This window comes from Oncorhynchus masou, chromosome 22, assembly GCF_036934945.1.
Source record: "Oncorhynchus masou masou isolate Uvic2021 chromosome 22, UVic_Omas_1.1, whole genome shotgun sequence".
NCBI lineage: Eukaryota > Metazoa > Chordata > Actinopteri > Salmoniformes > Salmonidae > Oncorhynchus > Oncorhynchus masou.
This window is the reverse complement of record NC_088233.1, coordinates 10050735-10068340: the sequence shown is the minus strand read 5'-3', so window position 1 is coordinate 10068340 and position 17606 is coordinate 10050735. Positions and strand designations below refer to the sequence as shown.

At 41.1% G+C, this 17606-nt stretch overlaps 2 protein-coding genes across 2 annotated transcripts; one reads left to right on the top strand and one right to left on the bottom strand.

Annotated features, from left to right (window-relative positions):
- Nucleotides 1–1246: 1246 nt before the first annotated feature.
- Nucleotides 1247–12788, bottom strand: LOC135508997 (troponin I, cardiac muscle-like). The gene is made up of 6 exons (XM_064929262.1): nucleotides 12753–12788; nucleotides 3474–3509; nucleotides 2737–2868; nucleotides 2142–2231; nucleotides 1603–1773; nucleotides 1247–1333 (listed from the first exon to the last, which is right to left on the bottom strand). Exons 1-6 carry the CDS (start codon nucleotides 12786–12788, stop codon nucleotides 1247–1249), a joined length of 552 nt encoding a protein of 183 aa, XP_064785334.1.
- Nucleotides 7628–15635, top strand: LOC135508995 (interleukin-17 receptor A). Its single transcript, XM_064929259.1, has 13 exons — nucleotides 7628–7870; nucleotides 10118–10142; nucleotides 10399–10554; nucleotides 10750–10874; nucleotides 11003–11123; nucleotides 11215–11262; nucleotides 11361–11509; nucleotides 12622–12696; nucleotides 12779–12848; nucleotides 12960–13070; nucleotides 13195–13358; nucleotides 13628–13968; nucleotides 14105–15635. The coding sequence occupies exons 1-13, from the start codon at nucleotides 7775–7777 to the stop codon at nucleotides 14667–14669; spliced, it is 2046 nt and encodes a 681-aa protein (XP_064785331.1). The 5' UTR covers nucleotides 7628–7774; the 3' UTR covers nucleotides 14670–15635.
- The last annotated feature ends 1971 nt before the right edge of the window (nucleotides 15636–17606 follow it).

Here is a 17606-nt window from a genome sequence, read left to right as displayed (position 1 = left end):
GTCCAATGTGTAGGAATACAGGTGAAATCAGTCATTGACACAGACATGGTGGCATGGCAGGAAGGTGAGGACATGTTGAATCATAATTACTGTATAAATACACATACAGGAGGTTGGTGGCACCATACTTGGGGAGGATGGGCACGTGTTAATGGCTGGAGCAGAATAGGTGGAACGGTATCAACAACATCAAACACATGGTTTCCATGGTTCTATTATGAGCCGTCCTCCCCTCCACTGAAATAAACATGCACAATATAATCTGTGTGTCAAATATGTAAGTTGAAAACACTGCATCTATTTTGTGACAAATTATTGTATGCAGGGCATCATCACCTGTGAAATCTCATGTGAAGAATATACACAAGTGAACATTTGAATCCACATGTGAAACTTCATGTGAAATATAATCACATGTGAAGTGTTCCAAAACCACATTGGTTCACATGTGAAAGATAATGTGATCAGGTGAAAATCCATGTGAAATTTAATGTGAAATATCCTCATATGTGAAGTGTTCAATAACCACATAGTTTATACCACTTTTACATCTGCAAAATGTGAAAATTTCACATGTGAAATCATGTGATTTTCCACTTGAAATCATGTGGTTTTTACATAAGGGATACTACCAATAGATCATAAATAACTGATTCTATCAACACATAATTTATAACACAACTATCTATCTACTATCTATCTACAATATATAATATCAACAATATTCCCTGTGAACTAGCAAACTCTCATATCACATTAAACAGGGGACACACACGTAAAATTGACATGGTTGACATGATTCTTTATAAAATTCATTTCATATCACAACATGAAATTCACATCTCATCTAGAACTGACCTCCTCTCTCTCTTCTTTGTGGGTTCTTACAGTCTTGGCATACATCTCTCTTAGTGGTGGTACAACATGACCCTGTAGTAATATTAGAATCGAGATTAGAGATGAGAATAAGAATTAAATGAAGAAGGTTAGTATTTAAGCACTCCTTGACAATATATCATAAGTGCAAAAGACACTTTCCATTGTCCGAAAGCAGGGCTGTCAAACTCATTCCATGGAGGACCTAGTGTCTGCGAGTTTTTCCTTTCAATTAAGACCTAGGCAACCAGGTAAGGGGAGCTATTTACTAATTAGTGACCTTAATTCAGTAATTCAGTCCGGGGAATTAGTTTGACACATGTCCTAAAGTGTCATTTAGCTAATGTCGCTAATCATAATCAATACCTGCTTATTTTCCAGCATCAAACAGCTTCTTTCTGCCCTCCATGCCAGACATGGCATCCACATTCTTACGCCAGTCAGTCACCTCTTCTTTCTGAGGAGACCAGATATCATATTATTAGGTTTGATTAGAAAAATACTTTCAGATTTCTGTTTTTCATGGACCCTTGGAAGATTATGGTTGCATCCCGAATAGCACCCTATTCCATATATTGTGCACTAGTTTTGACCCCTATTCCCTATATAGTGCACTACTTTTTTTTCTTCTTCTTTTTTTTTTTTTTTACCAGTGAGCACTATATAGGGAATAGGGTGCCATTTGGGACAACCATAGACCTCATTGTTGTCTTAAAACAAACAAACCTTCTCCTCTTCCTTCTTGACTTTCTTGAGGCCGGATGTGAAGTCAGCCTTCATTTTGCCAGTGTCGGCCACGGCTCCAGACAAGGCGTCGGCGGCAGACTTTTTCACCCTCTTCAGAGTAGGCTTCTTCGACCCCTTAATCTCATCGACCTTCTGGGTCAGCGACTTAATCTGTGGACAGCGTTGATGATGTGCTGCTTTTTAGTGTCTGATATTTTTGTTGTGTATTTATTGGTGTTGTTTGTATGGCTTGTGCAATCAGATCGGATCTCCCTCAAAGGGATTAATAAAGTCCAATCTTAGCTTATCTAGCATGTGTCCAATCAGTCAATTGCTATTGCTGTTAATTATTAGGAATACGTTCCTTCTCATGGAGGCACAAGACAAGGGTGTACACTCTCAGCACTTTTTTATTTAATATAGTTAGGAATGTAATAATTTAATTACTGTAAAATACATTCTAGAAGATGAGTCATCATTGTGGACAGGTTTATGGTTGGGTGAATATATCAAACACAATAACAGAGAACATAGCATACCTCTAAATCATTTTTCCCCACTTTGATTTCCATGTCATATCGTGCCTCATCTACGATATCAATCTTTTTGTGTAGGTCTTTACAAAGGTCCTGCAAAAATATGATATCATGTAGAAAAGACAACCAACAACACATTAGACATAACGATATTATTGAAATGACAGATTATTTCAAATATTTAGCCAATCAATTGCAAAAGAAAGAACTTATAGTTGTTAGACAATTCTATATTAGCAGATTTGTTGAATAAAATATTTTTATGGAGGATTCTCTGCCTATTTAACCACCTCCTAATATGGATGGATATACTGGAATATATTTGATAGTATATATGGTGTATTATAGATATATTAAGAATTCTAGATAATTTAAGTATTATAGATACATTAAGTGTTATAGATACATTAAGTATTATAGATACATTAAGTGTTATAGATACATTAAGTATTATAGATATATTAAGTATTATAGATACATTAAGTATTATAGATATATTAAGTATTATAGATACATTAAGTATTATAGATACATGAAGTATTATAGATATATTAAGTATTATAGATACATGAAGTATTACAGATATATTAAGGCCTACCTGTAGCTCCTGCACAGACAGGCCAGACAGTTTGAGGGGTGGGGCTCTCTCATTCAGAGCACTCTCTCTTTCACGTTTCTTGTCCGCAAACTCAGCCACCAGCATTATCCCTGCCTTTTTCAGCAGTTTGGTCTGAGGAAGGACAACACCAGCAGTTAAACCCTGCCAATTTTCCTTCTCACAGAATGACACAGATTTGTGTTTTACACCAACAGTTAATCACTTTTAATGTGGCATTTGGTAAACAGGTAAACATCTCTTTTCAATTGAAGTTAACACTGCTTATCATGTATTAGAATCCATTCTTAATAAAAGGTGTAGCTGCACAATCTAGAACCTTAAATAGTACGTTGGCTGTTCCTTTTTGGTTTCAGGTAGAACCATTTTTGATTCCATATAGAACCATTTCCACTGTTTTCTAAGTGTGTGTATGGGTAACTGAGCAGTTGTTTCCATTCTAAATTAGCAGTTGACCCCAAATATTAGTTGTCCATATCCAGCTCGAACGACCAATAAGCAGCCAGGAAGTTGAAATAAAGGGACAACCTATAGGGATTCAAAGGGCAGGTCCATGTCTGCAGACCTGGAGTCTTTAATTCTGGAGTCTTTAATATGGATTCAATGTGTATCCATATTGTAGGGGCACATGCAGATAACTAAGGCCTCCTTGTTTCTGTGAATTCTGTCATCGACCTACTGCCGTCATCAACACAGCAAGGCCTGAGAGTGAAACCTACCTTTAGGAGCAGCCGGCGTGTTGCCGAATACTTTGACTTTTTCTGAAAGAGACAAAACATTTTCACTATGGACAATATACACCAGTGACCTCTGTATATAAGCAGCTGCTTTAGATGTGTTGATGTGGATAAAGGACAGGGTACTCACCGGTCTTTTTCCACCATTGGTAAAACAACAATAAGACAAGAGCAGTTAATTGACAGTACATAACATATATTTTGACCAAGCTTTGGATCAAGAGAGGTTAAAGTCACTACTCACCCTTCAGACATGGCTACTGTCGGTCAGGTTACCTGTGGAACCAATTCAAACAAGCGTTACAAGCTTTATGGAACATTTATGCTGATACAGTAATCTCCCACAGATCATTTAATGATTACAGTTAGGCCTGGTTGTCTCATAGGACTTGATGGGGACAAAATGTCAGTGTGCTCACATCATGGGATAATACTTCTCTTTGTTATCAAGGGCTAAGGTTGTGTGAGAGCTCCTGTCTGGCTATATTTGCGTAGCACATTTCTCCCGTGCTGTCCTTTGGCCCAGATAGACATTAAGTAGCAGCTGTGGCCTTGGTTATGCCAGTCAAAGGACTGGCAATAGAAGGCCTGTCGATAGAAGACCTGACAGGAAAGAGGTTTTGGCAGGACACTGAGGATGATCTAGCTGTTTTCCCATCTCTCTCTTTCTTCTGTTTCTTTCTGTCTCTGGTAGGAAACAGATTTAATGTGACTCTCCTTTCAGCTTCCCTGTTGGACATGGCGGCTGGTGTTGAAATATAGCAGAGAGGACCTTTACAATACATGGCTGACAGGGAAAAAATCTTGTTGTTGAAATATTTGGATGAAAAAAAACATTTTTTAAAACTATTGTAAACTGTAAACTAGTAGAGGAAGAATGGCCTTTGACCCCAGATTCTTGACCACTAAAGAGGATTCAAGCTGTGAAGTGGTTGTAACCTGCCATCAGACGTTTGGCAATTGGGGTGTGTATAAGCTTCAGGTTACATGTTTTTCTCTTTGGGGCGACAGGTAGCCTAGTGGTTAGACCATTGGGCCAGTAACCGAAAGCTGACAAGGTAAAAATCAGCCGTTCTGCCGCTGAACAAGGCAGTTAACCCACTGTTCCCCAGTAGGCCGTATTGTAAATAAGATATTGGTCTTAACGGACTTGCCTAGTTAAATAAAGGTAAAAAATAAAATCAGTCAATCATTCATGGTGTTGGCCCAGATGGGGGCAAAATAAGTCACACACAATCGGACGATTGCTCTGACTAAGCCACACATACAACAAAAGTAGTGGCATAACACAGATTCCATGACGTAAATACGAACAGCAGCAGTATCCGTGTCACAGCTGGTCACAATGATATGCAATCTTCACTAGTCCCCGGCATTAAAACAAAGGCTAGTCTACTGGCCTCAGCACATTTGTACAGTGTAGAGAGAGAGCCTGAAACACACCCAGGCAAATGCACTTCTGTCTCAACGTTGCTGTGCAGGAGCTACAGCTGGGCTCCATTCTTCCTTCCACTGTATCTTGCAACGTCAGACGTTTTATCGTTAAGTTGCCCTTTTTAATGTAAATCTGATTTACTTACATTTTTTCTTCCAAATTCAAATACATAACTTTACACAATACCCATTTAATTTTACGTATTTCTATTACTTGATTATTGTATCAAACTTACCTTCAAGGTGAGGACAATCAGAGAGAGTGAGAGGAGTGTCAGAGGACAGAGGAGAGGAAAAAGTATTTTATGATTTGAGATGATAGATTTATGGATTGAAAGCCTCGTGTGAATGGCTCACTAAAATAGACCCCCTGCAACGCCTCTCCTAGTCCTGACATTTAACATTTAATAGAATGCATCGCTCTTTGTTCCCCAACCTACTATACATCCGCTCCCAGATGATGTGCATATAAAAGCTGTAAACAGTTCACACACTCAGTTACACACACAGTTACGCACGTTGCACACAAGTATGTATACGCATACGCACACACACGCACGCACGCACGCACGCACGCACACACACACACACACACACACACACACACACACACACACACACACACACACACACACACACACACACACACACACACACACACACACACACACACACACACACACACACACACACACACAGTACCATGAAACTACTTCTGAATAATAAATAATTCTAACAAACTGGCAGAATGATATCTAAGACCACCTGCTGTAAGACCATAAACATGGAGCCATCATCTGATGCCAGTTTCTCTAGCAAAATAGATTCTTAGACACAAGGTCCAGCTAGAAATCATTGCTCAGGGTCATGAGTGCTTCACACAGGGATGATTGGCTTGTATCATACTGTAAACAGAGATGCAGTGTAATAGAAAACAATAAAAACGGAAATGTCTTTCAACACAGCTAATCCTTATGTGAAATACTGCACACCAAACGCTGTTACAAAGATCAGCACCGCCACGGTTATTAAGATCACCAATGCCACTGTTATAAAGTTCACCACCGCCACTGTTATAAAGATCACCAACGCCACTGTTATAAAGATCACCACCGCCACTGTTATAAAGATCACCACCGCCACTGTTACAAAGATCACCACCACCCGGTTATAAAGATCACCAACGCCACTGTTATAAAGATCACCAACGCCACTGTTATAAAGATCACCAACGCCACTGTTACAAAGATCACCAACGCCACTGTTACAAAGATCACCAACGCCACTGTTATAAAGATCAGCAACGCCACTGTTACAAAGATCACCAACGCCACTGTTCCTTTCTAGCTGGAACAAAGCACTACTGTAACATCTATTTTAAATTAAACAATTTGGGATCAAAAATAAACAAATACCATGATGGTGTCTGTCTGAATTCGATTGGAGTGTGCATTTGATTCGATACAACGTTCAGTGCTCATGCACTAGTACACCCTCATCTAGCAGAGGTAGGCGACCCTTGGTCCTGGAGCGTCGCAGACACTTCGTGTTTTTATTTAAAATTTTACCCAACCTGAAAGACCAGGTGTGTTGAATTTAGGCAATCGCTGAACTGATCAATTAGCTCAGTTGGTCAGGTGTGGTGCCTAGTTGGAACAGAATCCTGCAGTACCTTCAGAGTTCCAGGAACAGGGTTGCCCTGATCTATGTAATGGATCCAAATAGCAGCTAGAGGGCAGGTGTCAATCTTTAGCCTGGTCCCAGATCTGTTTGTGCCGTCTTGCTAACTTATACGGCCATAGCAGACATAGGAGTTGGCAACTCAGCACAAACAGATCTAGGACCAGGCTAGTCAATCTGCCATAGTGTTATGTAAGCTGATCTGACTAGAGCTTTGTCTACATCCCAAATAGCACCTTCTTCCCTACATAGTTCACTATGGGCGCTGGTAAAAAAACAAAAAAAACATTGTGCACTATGTAGGGAATAGGATGCCATTTGGGACAGAGCTCTTAGCTGGCTGTCCGTGAACAGTACAGAAACAGCTGTAAGAAGAGCCAGGACTGAACACACACAATCCCTGGTCACAGATCAATCTTTAGGATGTAAAACCCGATAATGAAACAACTGACGCTGGGATATTTGGGGTTCAGTGTAGATATGCCGGCAACATGTTTGTAGATCACAGTGTTGAGCCTGTGATTGAGGTTGAGACTGTATACAGATCCTTTGGGGATTCGGCTGAGAGAACATTCCCACACATTCCCACTCGGCGTTGATGAGTAATGGTGTATTCTCTGGATTAGAAGTAGTAGGATTAGACTACAGTTAAACATACAGTAATCAACACGTTCATTTTTATACATGAGTTATTGGATGTATTTTTATGAATACTAAGAGGTTTCAAAATCCAAACATATTTTGTTTTTCTATAGTGTAGAAATTGGACTATATACGGTCAGAAAGGCATAGATTGGCTAATATCCATATGATCCAAATACAGTATACCAAAACCAATCTAGAATACTTGAGGATCCTGACGAGACAGGGCAAAGACATCTGGTAGGTGCCTCCCTCTAGTGGCTGATGTTTGATAAGAAAACAACCTAATGTGTCATTTCCTTCAAATTATGATGTTTATCAGTACAAATTCACCAGAGACAGTACATTTACCTCAAAGCATTTCCTTGTTCAAACCTGCACATGTCCTACCTGCAAGCTACCTGTATTTCATTCTCAGAATTGAAGGCTTCACATTGTACCATCACAACACATCTCCAACACGTGTTATCCTTATTGTGTACATAGGCCTGCGTTTTCAGGGACGTGCAGAACATTTCTCGAGGACCATGGACCCGTACTGTGTTTGGTTGATCATCTTTGGACTGACTCTGACGTCAACTCTCAGGATTCTGGAATGGCCACCCATGAACTGCACACAACTGGTATGTTTTAACCAACACAGTTGTTCTTTACTGTAATTAACTGTAGAAATGCATCGCAAATGATCAAAACACACTGGGACTATGCGCACTGGAGAGCGCCCGTCACGTGACACATTCCACTCATTGTATTTTACTAATTTGGCGCAATACAGCCAAACACACTTTGAAAATGTTTTTTTTGTTGTTTGTTCATGTTTCAAGCGTACGCCTGCTAATAGTACACATGTCCCAAGTGTCTATATAAAATATCACACGCGAGAAGGAAGTTAAATAACAAATTCATTTTAAATTGACCTGTACTCAGAAGCGAATTGTGGTGAAAACACGCCACTGATAATGAGAGCGAAAACCAGTCACGTCACATTTGTATCCAGCAGGCTCTCAGGAATTTAGATGTTCTATTTTCATAGCCACTGAGGGCTTTTTCCTAATCTTTATTCATTTAATGTTTGTGTGATGTTATGTTCTGAGATGTTGAAATGTATAGGCTAATACATTGAGAGTATTGATTATATAATAAGATATTGTCATTGAAGAAATACCTGTTGAGGTGCATTTTGGATTATACCAGTTTTAAGGGTTGGGTTTTTCATCTGTTCAGGTTGCTTATAGAGCTCCACAGTGGAGGTGTCATAATACCCAGAAAACCTAGTGGTCAAACAAGGAAATGGTTCCAATCGTTTTTTTCCACGATCAATTTTTCCCATAGGGGATTTTAGAAACACAAAATAAGGGCTGTTTTAGGCATAGTTTTACCCTGGCGTGATGTTTTGATAACCATGTAATTCTCTCGGAGAAGGTGACTTTTATCAATATATTCAGCTTTATTTACTCTCAGATCCGAAAATGCTAACTATCATCAAAGTAGACATCATCAAATCCCCACAAGCTCCTGCACATCATCTCTTGCAGACACCTTTGCTAACAAGTATTGTGTCAATTTAAAAATTGCACAGAACAGTTCACAGAATTGTCAATTTAAAGAAATGTAGCCAATTTATTCATTACTAAATTTAGCTAACATTAGATAGTTAATCCAGAGATTCATAACTTTGCCTCAATTTGGCAGTCTCATCCAGATCATTGTGGCATTTGTAGTTCTTTATGATAGCCACATTAGCAGATAATTAGCATTTCATTTTTGTGGGGAAAATACAGGTGAATATATTGATAAAAGTCACCTTGTCTTAGAGAGATTTACACGGTTATCAAAATGTCATGCCATGGTAAGACTACATGAAATACAGCCCTTTTTTTTAAGCGTTTCCAAAATCCGCTATGGAAAAAATGAATGGTGGAAAACAACTGGAACCATTTCAAATTGAAATCAAATCAAATCAAATGTATTTATATAGCCCTTCGTACATCAGCTGATATCTCAAAGTGCTGTACAGAAACCCAGCCTAAAACCCAAAACAGCAAGCAATGCAGGTGTAGAAGCACGGTGGCTCGGAAAAATTCCCCAGAAAGGCCAAAACCTAGGAAGAAACCTAGAGAGGATCCAGGCTATGAGGGGTGGCCAGTCCTCTTCTGGCTGTGCCGGGTGGAGATTATAACAGAACATGGCCAAGATGTTCAAATGTTCATAAATGACCAGCATAGTCAAATAATAATAATCACAAGCAGAACAGTTGAAACTGGAGCAGCAGCACGGCCAGGTGGACTGGAGACAGCAAGGAGTCATCATGCCAGGTAATCCTGAGGCATGGTCCTAGGGCTCCGAGAGAGAGAAAGAAAGAGAGAAAGAGAGAATTAGAGAGAGCATACTTAAATTCACACAGGACACCGGATAAGACAGGAGAAGTACTCCAGATATAACAAACTGACCCTACCCCCCCGACACATAAACTACTGCAGCATAAATACTGGAGGCTGAGACAGGAGGGGTTAGGAGACACTGTGGCCCCATCCGATGATACCCCCGGACATTTCCTTCATTGATCTCTAGGTTTTATGGGTATTATGACTCATACTGTGGTACACTATTCAGGGGAGTATTAGGCTGTTTGTTATTTAGCGATTCTACGTTTACATGCCAGTATTCGTCAACGTTTTGTAAATATCCACGTGTTCAGCTCACCTTCTGCACCTGGAAATAAATACCACAATTTTGCACCTGACTCTTTATGCTTCTCAATCGGACCGCCTGACAAGACTGCCTAGGATCCGTTATCTTCCTCTCACTTCATTGTATTTGTTGTAATAGCCTATTGCACAGTAAACCCTTTTTTTATTTTTGTTTTCCAGGATCTTCAATGCAGCGTTCAAATTAGTAAGTGTCATCTGACTATGGGGAAAGTATCTTGTCTTGATTGCTGTAAATACCGGGTACACAGTTGGAAAAACCCAAGGGGGTCTCTGTATTCTAAAAATGGCATAGTGAAATGGTAAATCATGACACGTGCAGTTGAACATAAATATTGTTAACATGTACAGTATTTTGTTCAATACATTTCAATATGTTCAATGATGACAAACACTGTGAATACAGATCATTCATTGTCATTACCATCTATTGAATCTGCCAGATAACTGTTCAGACGACGGGTGGATTAAACCCAGACACCAGGCGCCTAACGGTCCTCTGTGGCACTCAGGTTCACAGCAGCATGTGTTTGTGAGGAGAGGGGAGAGTGGTGATCTGCTACCCGTGATGTCTCTGAGCTGGAGCCTTCAGATCAATGGTAATGTACACAGCGGTTCTTATTATTTGATAGGCAAGTAAAACTGGATGCTTGCTTCTGCTGTTGTGCCGTTGAAGCAAGGCATTTCATCCCTAATCTGTTCCCGGTTCGCTGCACTGCGTTGTGACAGACCCTGTGCTCTAGCAGCTCCAACGATGATGTAATCATCTTCTTCTTCCGTTGTCTAATCAACAGGAGGTGTAATCAATGGGACCAGTGGGACCGAGGTGCACGTCACTGAAGAGGACAGTAATCAAAGCATATGTGTCCGATACATCTTCCATAACAAAATACAAAACATGATGATTAACTGGAAGCCGGTAAAACAATGATACTGGATGTGAATCTGAGTGATGGAGGTTTGCTGAAAGGTGGAAATGAATAGTCAGATATGAAAAGAACCTTCTGTTTTGTTAGACTGATATCTATTTACTTGACTTTCTTTTAGTGGACATTTTCCTTGGACAGAATTGTGGTGGACCCCGAAAACAAGTATTCTGTTTCGATCTACAACTTACCAAAACCAGACCTGGGGAATTACAGACTTGACAAAATCTTTACAATCCCAGGTGAGGCAGGCATGGAATTCGATTGGAAAAGTGATTAGGTTAAACTTCTGAATGTGTATTAAAATGTACACCTGTATGTTATCATGTTCAGGATGCAAGGATCCAAGCATAAAAGCAGCCAAGGTGTGTTTGGAAAACGGTAAGGCTCACAATTGCAGTCAGGTAATAGTTAATACAGAAAGTAATCAAGGGCTTGGATATATCTACAACAACACTGAGTATGTTGCATCATTCCAGGCAGTGGTTGGGATCCCCAGTTGTCCTGGAGTGTGTCAGTGGATGGAGGAGAGAGACTGATCATCACAGTGGGTTTTAATACAGCTGAGTTCTCTGACGAATACCAGATATCCATCCAGAACACTCAACACTCACAGCATGTCATGAGGGTAGGTATCTGTGGTCAACAACACTCACAGCATGTCATGAGGGTAGGTATCTGTGGTCAACAACACTCACAGCATGTCACGAGGGTAGGTATCTGTGGTCAACAACACTCACAGCATGTCACGAGGGTAGGTATCTGTGGTCAACAACACTCACAGCATGTCACGAGGGTAGGTATCTGTGGTCAACAACACTCACAGCATGTCTTGAGGGTAGGTATCTGTGGTCAACAACACTTACAGCATGTCTTGAGGGTAGGTATCTGTGGTCAACAACACTCACAGCATGTCTTGAGGGTAGGTATCTGTGGTCAACAACACTCACAGCATGTCACGAGGGTAGGTATCTGTGGTCAACAACACTCACAGCATGTCACGAGGGTAAGTATCTGTGGTCAACAACACTCACAGCATGTCACGAGGGTAGGTATCTGTGGTCAACAACACTCACAGCATGTCTTGAGGGTAGGTATCTGTGGTCAACAACACTCACAGCATGTCACGAGGGTAGGTATCTGTGGTCAACAACACTCACAGCATGTCACGAGGGTAAGTATCTGTGGTCAACAACACTCACAGCATGTCACGAGGGTAGGTATCTGTGGTCAACAACACTCACAGCATGTCTTGAGGGTAGGTATCTGTGGTCAACAACACTCACAGCATGTCACGAGGGTAGGTATCTGTGGTCAACAACACTCACAGCATGTCACGAGGGTAAGTATCTGTGGTCAACAACACTCACAGCATGTCACGAGGGTAGGTATCTGTGGTCAACAACACTCACAGCATGTCTTGAGGGTAGGTATCTGTGGTCAACAACACTCACAGCATGTCACGAGGGTAGGTATCTGTGGTCAACAACACTCACAGCATGTCACGAGGGTAGGTATCTGTGGTCAACAACACTCACAGCATGTCACGAGGGTAGGTATCTGTGGTCAACAACACTCACAGCATGTCACGAGGGTAGGTATCTGTGGTCAACAACACTCACAGCATGTCACAAGGGTAGGTATCTGTGGTCAACAACACTCAATGATGAAACATTGGTAATTGATTACTGTGTTCTGGAACTTATTACTGTGTCATGATTTCTTCAATTCCCGTTTCAGAAGAATAGAACATCATTGAATGTGACTTTTGAATTGAATGTATGGCAGCTGCCTCCATGTGAAATGCTAATTGTGGTAAGTTTCATTTCCTATAGCAACCATTTGTTTTCAATTTCACTGACTGACCTAACCACAAACATACTTTTTTTCTCAAAAGATTCAGCCATTTTTTATACGGTGCAAGAGCAACTGTTTACATCACCAGACAAAGTGTAACTACTGCTCCTGTGAGTAAAATGTATTTGCCATCTAAATGACTTATTTTGTCCAACGGTCATCTCATTGATTTCCACTTTTATCTTTGTCTGATCAATTGAATGTATTGTTTTTTCCCCCAGACTATCAAAGGCCTGCCACTTACAGCCGATCATTGATAATAAAAGCATTACTGGGGCTAATCATGGCTGGTGGTTTCCTGACTTATTTGCTGCAAAAAACATCCCATACAGGTTTGTTGGTTAATAGATTAACCTTTCACTAAATAAAAACAGAATAGTAAACTACATGCCTCAACTGGTAAAATATTGTTTATATTTCTGCGCACTCTATTCCATTTCTTCTTCTCCTTCCTAGATCCAGGAAGCCAGCTCCTGACCACGCCCAGAGGTGAACCGGAGGGAGTCCAAATACAAGAGAGAAAAAGAAAAGTACTCATCATCTACTCTCTGGACCATCCTCTGTATATAGAGATCGTCCTGAAGCTCTGTGCTTTCCTCATGGCTAAGTGTGGCATCGAGGTGAGAACGAGGACCACAATGGACATTTTCACTGTTGTCTGATGATATTATTCTGTTTTTAATCCTCTATGATTTTTTTTATGTATGTAGTGTGACTAGGGCACCTCTATGGGATGGTTCTAGCCTAGTCCTGGATTTGAAATCCTACTCAATAATGAATCTCCATTGAAATAGCGTTGTGAAATACTGTAGGCTTAATCTGTGTCTGGAAACCAGCCCTATATGTACATTCAATTTGTCAAATAAAGTTAATTAATTGACTCATTTAGGTGGTGCTGGACCTGCTGGACTCTGCCCGGCTGGGCATTGTGGGTAGTGTCCAGTGGCTGGACTGGCAGAGGGAACAGATTGTTAAATCCTCAGACAAGATCCTAATCCTGTGTTCACGAGGGGTAAGGGCCAAATGGAGAGCAATGTGTGATGGTGCCGAAACCCGGGTGATCCTGAGAGAGGATGTACGTTCCCCCATGGGGGACATGCTCACCCCTGCGCTCAGCCTCCTGGTGCCCAGCTTTGTGAGATCTGGAACGTTCCAGAACTACATGGTGGCTTACTTTGAGGACGTTTGTTCTGAGGAGGATGTTCCGTCTCCGTTTAACATCATAGTGAGGTACTGTCATAGGGAGGGAGGGAGGGAGGGAGGGAGGGAGGGAGGGAGGGAGGGAGGGAGGGAGGGAGGGAGGGAGGGAGGGAGGGAGGGAGGGAGAGGGATACCTGCCCTGACTCATTCCTGTTCCCCTTTACAGGTACAAACTCATGAAGCATTTTGAGGAGCTCTTCTTCAGGCTCCTGGATAAAGAGAAACATGAGCCAGGGCGAGTGAATCGCATTGAAGGCATCACCGAGGACGAGTATTTTCAATGTCCCTCAGGGAAAGCATTGCGGGAAGCAGTGGAGGCTTTCCATGCCTATCAGCTGGAGCATCCAAACTGGTTTGAGGATGAACTCGTAAAGGACACAGATGAGGACGTGGAAGTGGAGGAACCTTCCCTGGAGCATCATGCTATTGAACAACCAACTGAGAGCCCCCTCACCATCAGACAGAGTGTGCCAAAGTGCATAGAAGATGGACCTTCCTCTCCCATCAATGATGTGACACCGTCAGAGAGGGATCACACGGTGTACTCTACAACCCTTCACATGACAGAGGGAGTCAAAGGTCCCACTTCGAATGAATCCAAACCATTTCCTCTCTCGGCGCCCACACATATATATGTTTCCCATCCAGCTGAGCAAGATGGGTCCTGTAACTCTGTCTTGGTAGGTTGGTATCCCGCTGTCAGCACACTTAAAGAAGGAACAGCAGTGTAATTTCATTGATGCCGTTAGGGAGTGATCCATCCCCAAGCCCACGCAGTGCACCACATCATCATCTTGAAGACATCTTGGGTTCAACTAATGTCTGTATGGGGTCAACAGGGACATACCAAAGAGAGGTCTATGAGAGGGTGTCAGTGTCACATACTGCAACTCATCTAACGTTACAGGCCCCACCACAAGCATATGTGGACCCTGTTGCACGGTGTCTTCCTTTGACCTTTGAGACTGAGAGTGAAGATCGCGCACGTGTAACAGTCGAGGGGGAAGCTCATAATGCTCTCAGTTGTGGAGTGAGGGGAACATGGAATGTGTCCAGGACACAACGAAGTAACTACTCTCAAACCCACCTGCAACTCAATACAGTTTAAAGGCATTTAACATTTTGGTCCAATGCTCTTAACCAGAGCAACATAGTCAGTGCATTCAACTAAGGTAGGTAAGACAACCACATATCACAGTCATTGCATTTTTAAAACTTAAATGAAGCAGCTATCACCAAAATCAGTGCTAGCTAAAAAAGACAAGTGTTTGTGCAAGAAAATCAAGTACAGCAATAAGGTTTTCATAGAGACTCACTGTGTTTAGTTCACTGTACTGTTATCCTGCTGTGTTCAGTAAGTAAGCATTTCATTGTACTGTGTACACTACACTGTATATTATGCATATGACAAATAGATTTGATCAGGTAACTCGGTAGAAGGGACAGTTTTATATTTACTGGGGTGAGGGAGTGGTCCAAAATAGGGGAGGGTTGTCAAACTTTATTTTTGCTTTGGGGATGGTTGTGTAGTTTTTTATTTGGCACAGAGGAGGAGGGTAGTGTGTTTTTTCGCTGGTTTACATTACCCACCTTTATTGTGCAATCCCAGTCACTTTTAAAAATATTTTTACTGTGTACATATATATTTATGTATTTTTTTTTTTACTGACAAATAAAATCAATCAATCCAAACTGTGCAGCTGCCATTTGATAAGTTGAGAGAGACAACTGTTTAAAAACACCCCAAAAGTTTAATAATATTCTGAGATTGTCAATCCAAGTCTTTGATACTGGGTAGATCTACAAGGTTGGGAGGGATGTATTTTCTGCAGTGGTGGAAAAAGTACTCAATTGTCATACTTGAGTAAAAGTAAAGAAACCTTAACAGAAAATTACTCAAGTAAAGGTGTCACCGAGTAAAATACTACTTGAGTAAAAGTCCAAGTAATTGGTTTTAAATATGCTTAAGTATCAAAAGCAAATGGAATTGCTAAAATGTGATTGAGTATCAAAAGTAAAAATCATAAAAAATTCCTTATATTAAACAAACCAGATGGCAAATCAATCAATCAAATGTATTTATAAAGCCCTTCTTACATCAGCTGATGTCACAAAGTGCTGTACAGAAACCCAGCCTAAAACCCCAAACAGCAAGCAATGCAGGTGTAGAAGCACGGTGGCTAGGAAAAACTCCCAAGAAAGGCCGGAACCTAGGAAGAAACCTAGAGAGGAACCAGGCTACGAGGGGTGGCCAGTCCTCTTCTGGCTGTGCTGGGTAGAGAGGAACCAGGCTACGAGGGGTAGCCAGTCCTCTTCTGGCTGTGCTGGGTAGAGTGGAACCAGGCTACGAGGGGTGGCCAGTCCTCTTCTGGCTGTACTGGGTAGAGAGGAACCAGGCTCTGTGGTGTGGCCAGTCCTCTTCTGGTAGTACTGGGTAGAGAGGAACCAGGCTCTGTGGTGTGGCCAGTCCTCTTCTGGCTGTACTGGGTAGAGAGGAACCAGGCTCTGTGGTGTGGCCAGTCCTCTTCTGGCTGTACTGGGTAGAGAGGAACCAGGCTCTGAGTTGTGGCTACGAGGGGTGGCTGTGCCGGCATCATGTCTTATTTTATTTTTATTGCCGAATTGCCAGGGGCCCTCTCCAAAACTCAGCTATAATTTACAGACGAAGCATTTGTGTTTAGTGAGTCCGCCAAATTAGATGCAGTAGGGATGACCAGGGATGTTCTCTTGATAAGTGTGAATTGTCCTGTAAAAATGTAACCAGTACTTTTGGGTAAAAAAAAAGTAAAAGTACATTATTTTATTTCAGAATGTAGTGAAGTTAAAAGTAAAAGTTGTCAAAAATATAAATAGTAAAGTACAGATACTACTTAAGTAGTACTTTAAGGTATTTTTACTTAAGTACTTTACACCACTGATTTTCTGTTTGTCAAGATTGACATAGTCTATTTATTGTGGTGTTGAAAACACAACCCATGATTTTGAAGTGCCCAAGTCAGTATGTTTTGTTTATTGGTTGTGTGGTATATTGGCACTGTCACGACCTGATCATAGAGAACCCTTAGTTCTCTATTGGGGAAGTAGGTCAGGCAGTGACTAGGGGGTGATCTAGTATAGATATTTTTATGTGGGTGCTAATATGGTTCTCAATTAGAGGCAGCTGTTTATCGTTGCCTCTGATTGGGGATCATTTTTAAGTAGGTTGTTCCCCACCTGCATTTGTGGGATATTATTTTGTGTTTTGTGCATGTGCACCATGTAGTCACGTTTCGTTGTTAGTTTATTGATTTATTTTGCTTTGCTCTTGTTAAGTTTCACTTTATAATAAATATGTGGAACTCAACATCCGCTGAGCCTTGGTCCGTCTCTCCTCACTCACGTGACAGGCACAGAAACCTGTTGGTGTAAAATGTGTTGTGTGGGCCTTGTGAAAGAGGCAGGGAGAATGAGCTTGCATGGAATACACCATATTTTATTTAATTACTCATGTGTTTCATTATATATTCAACTTTTTGATACCAGAGTAGCTCTTATCTTAGCAAATTGTGTAACTGTGATAATAATGGATATATTTTAAGATATAGTTTTCTTATTCATATCATGTTAATTCCCAATTGCATAAACTCAAACTGGGTGAAACTGGGTGAATAGATACAGGTCAGAGTTCT

Bases quoted from the DNA above. Each gene is read 5' to 3' on its own strand.
- LOC135508997 (XM_064929262.1), bottom strand. From the start codon at position 12,788: ATGGCTGAATCTTTTGAGAAAAAAAGTATGTTTGTG. The intron at 2,869-3,473 runs GTAGGTTTCACT...GTCCTTCCTCAG, and splicing joins CACGCCGGCTGCTCCTAAAG to ACCAAACTGCTGAAAAAGGC. The intron at 1,334-1,602 runs GTTTGTTTGTTT...TGGTCTCCTCAG, and splicing joins TCAAGAAGGAAGAGGAGAAG to AAAGAAGAGGTGACTGACTG.
- LOC135508995 (XM_064929259.1), top strand. From the start codon at position 7,775: ATGGACCCGTACTGTGTTTGGTTGATCATCTTTGGACTGACTCTGACG. The intron at 10,555-10,749 runs GTAATGTACACA...TCTAATCAACAG, and splicing joins CTGGAGCCTTCAGATCAATG to GAGGTGTAATCAATGGGACC. The intron at 13,969-14,104 runs GTACTGTCATAG...TCCCCTTTACAG, and splicing joins CCGTTTAACATCATAGTGAG to GTACAAACTCATGAAGCATT.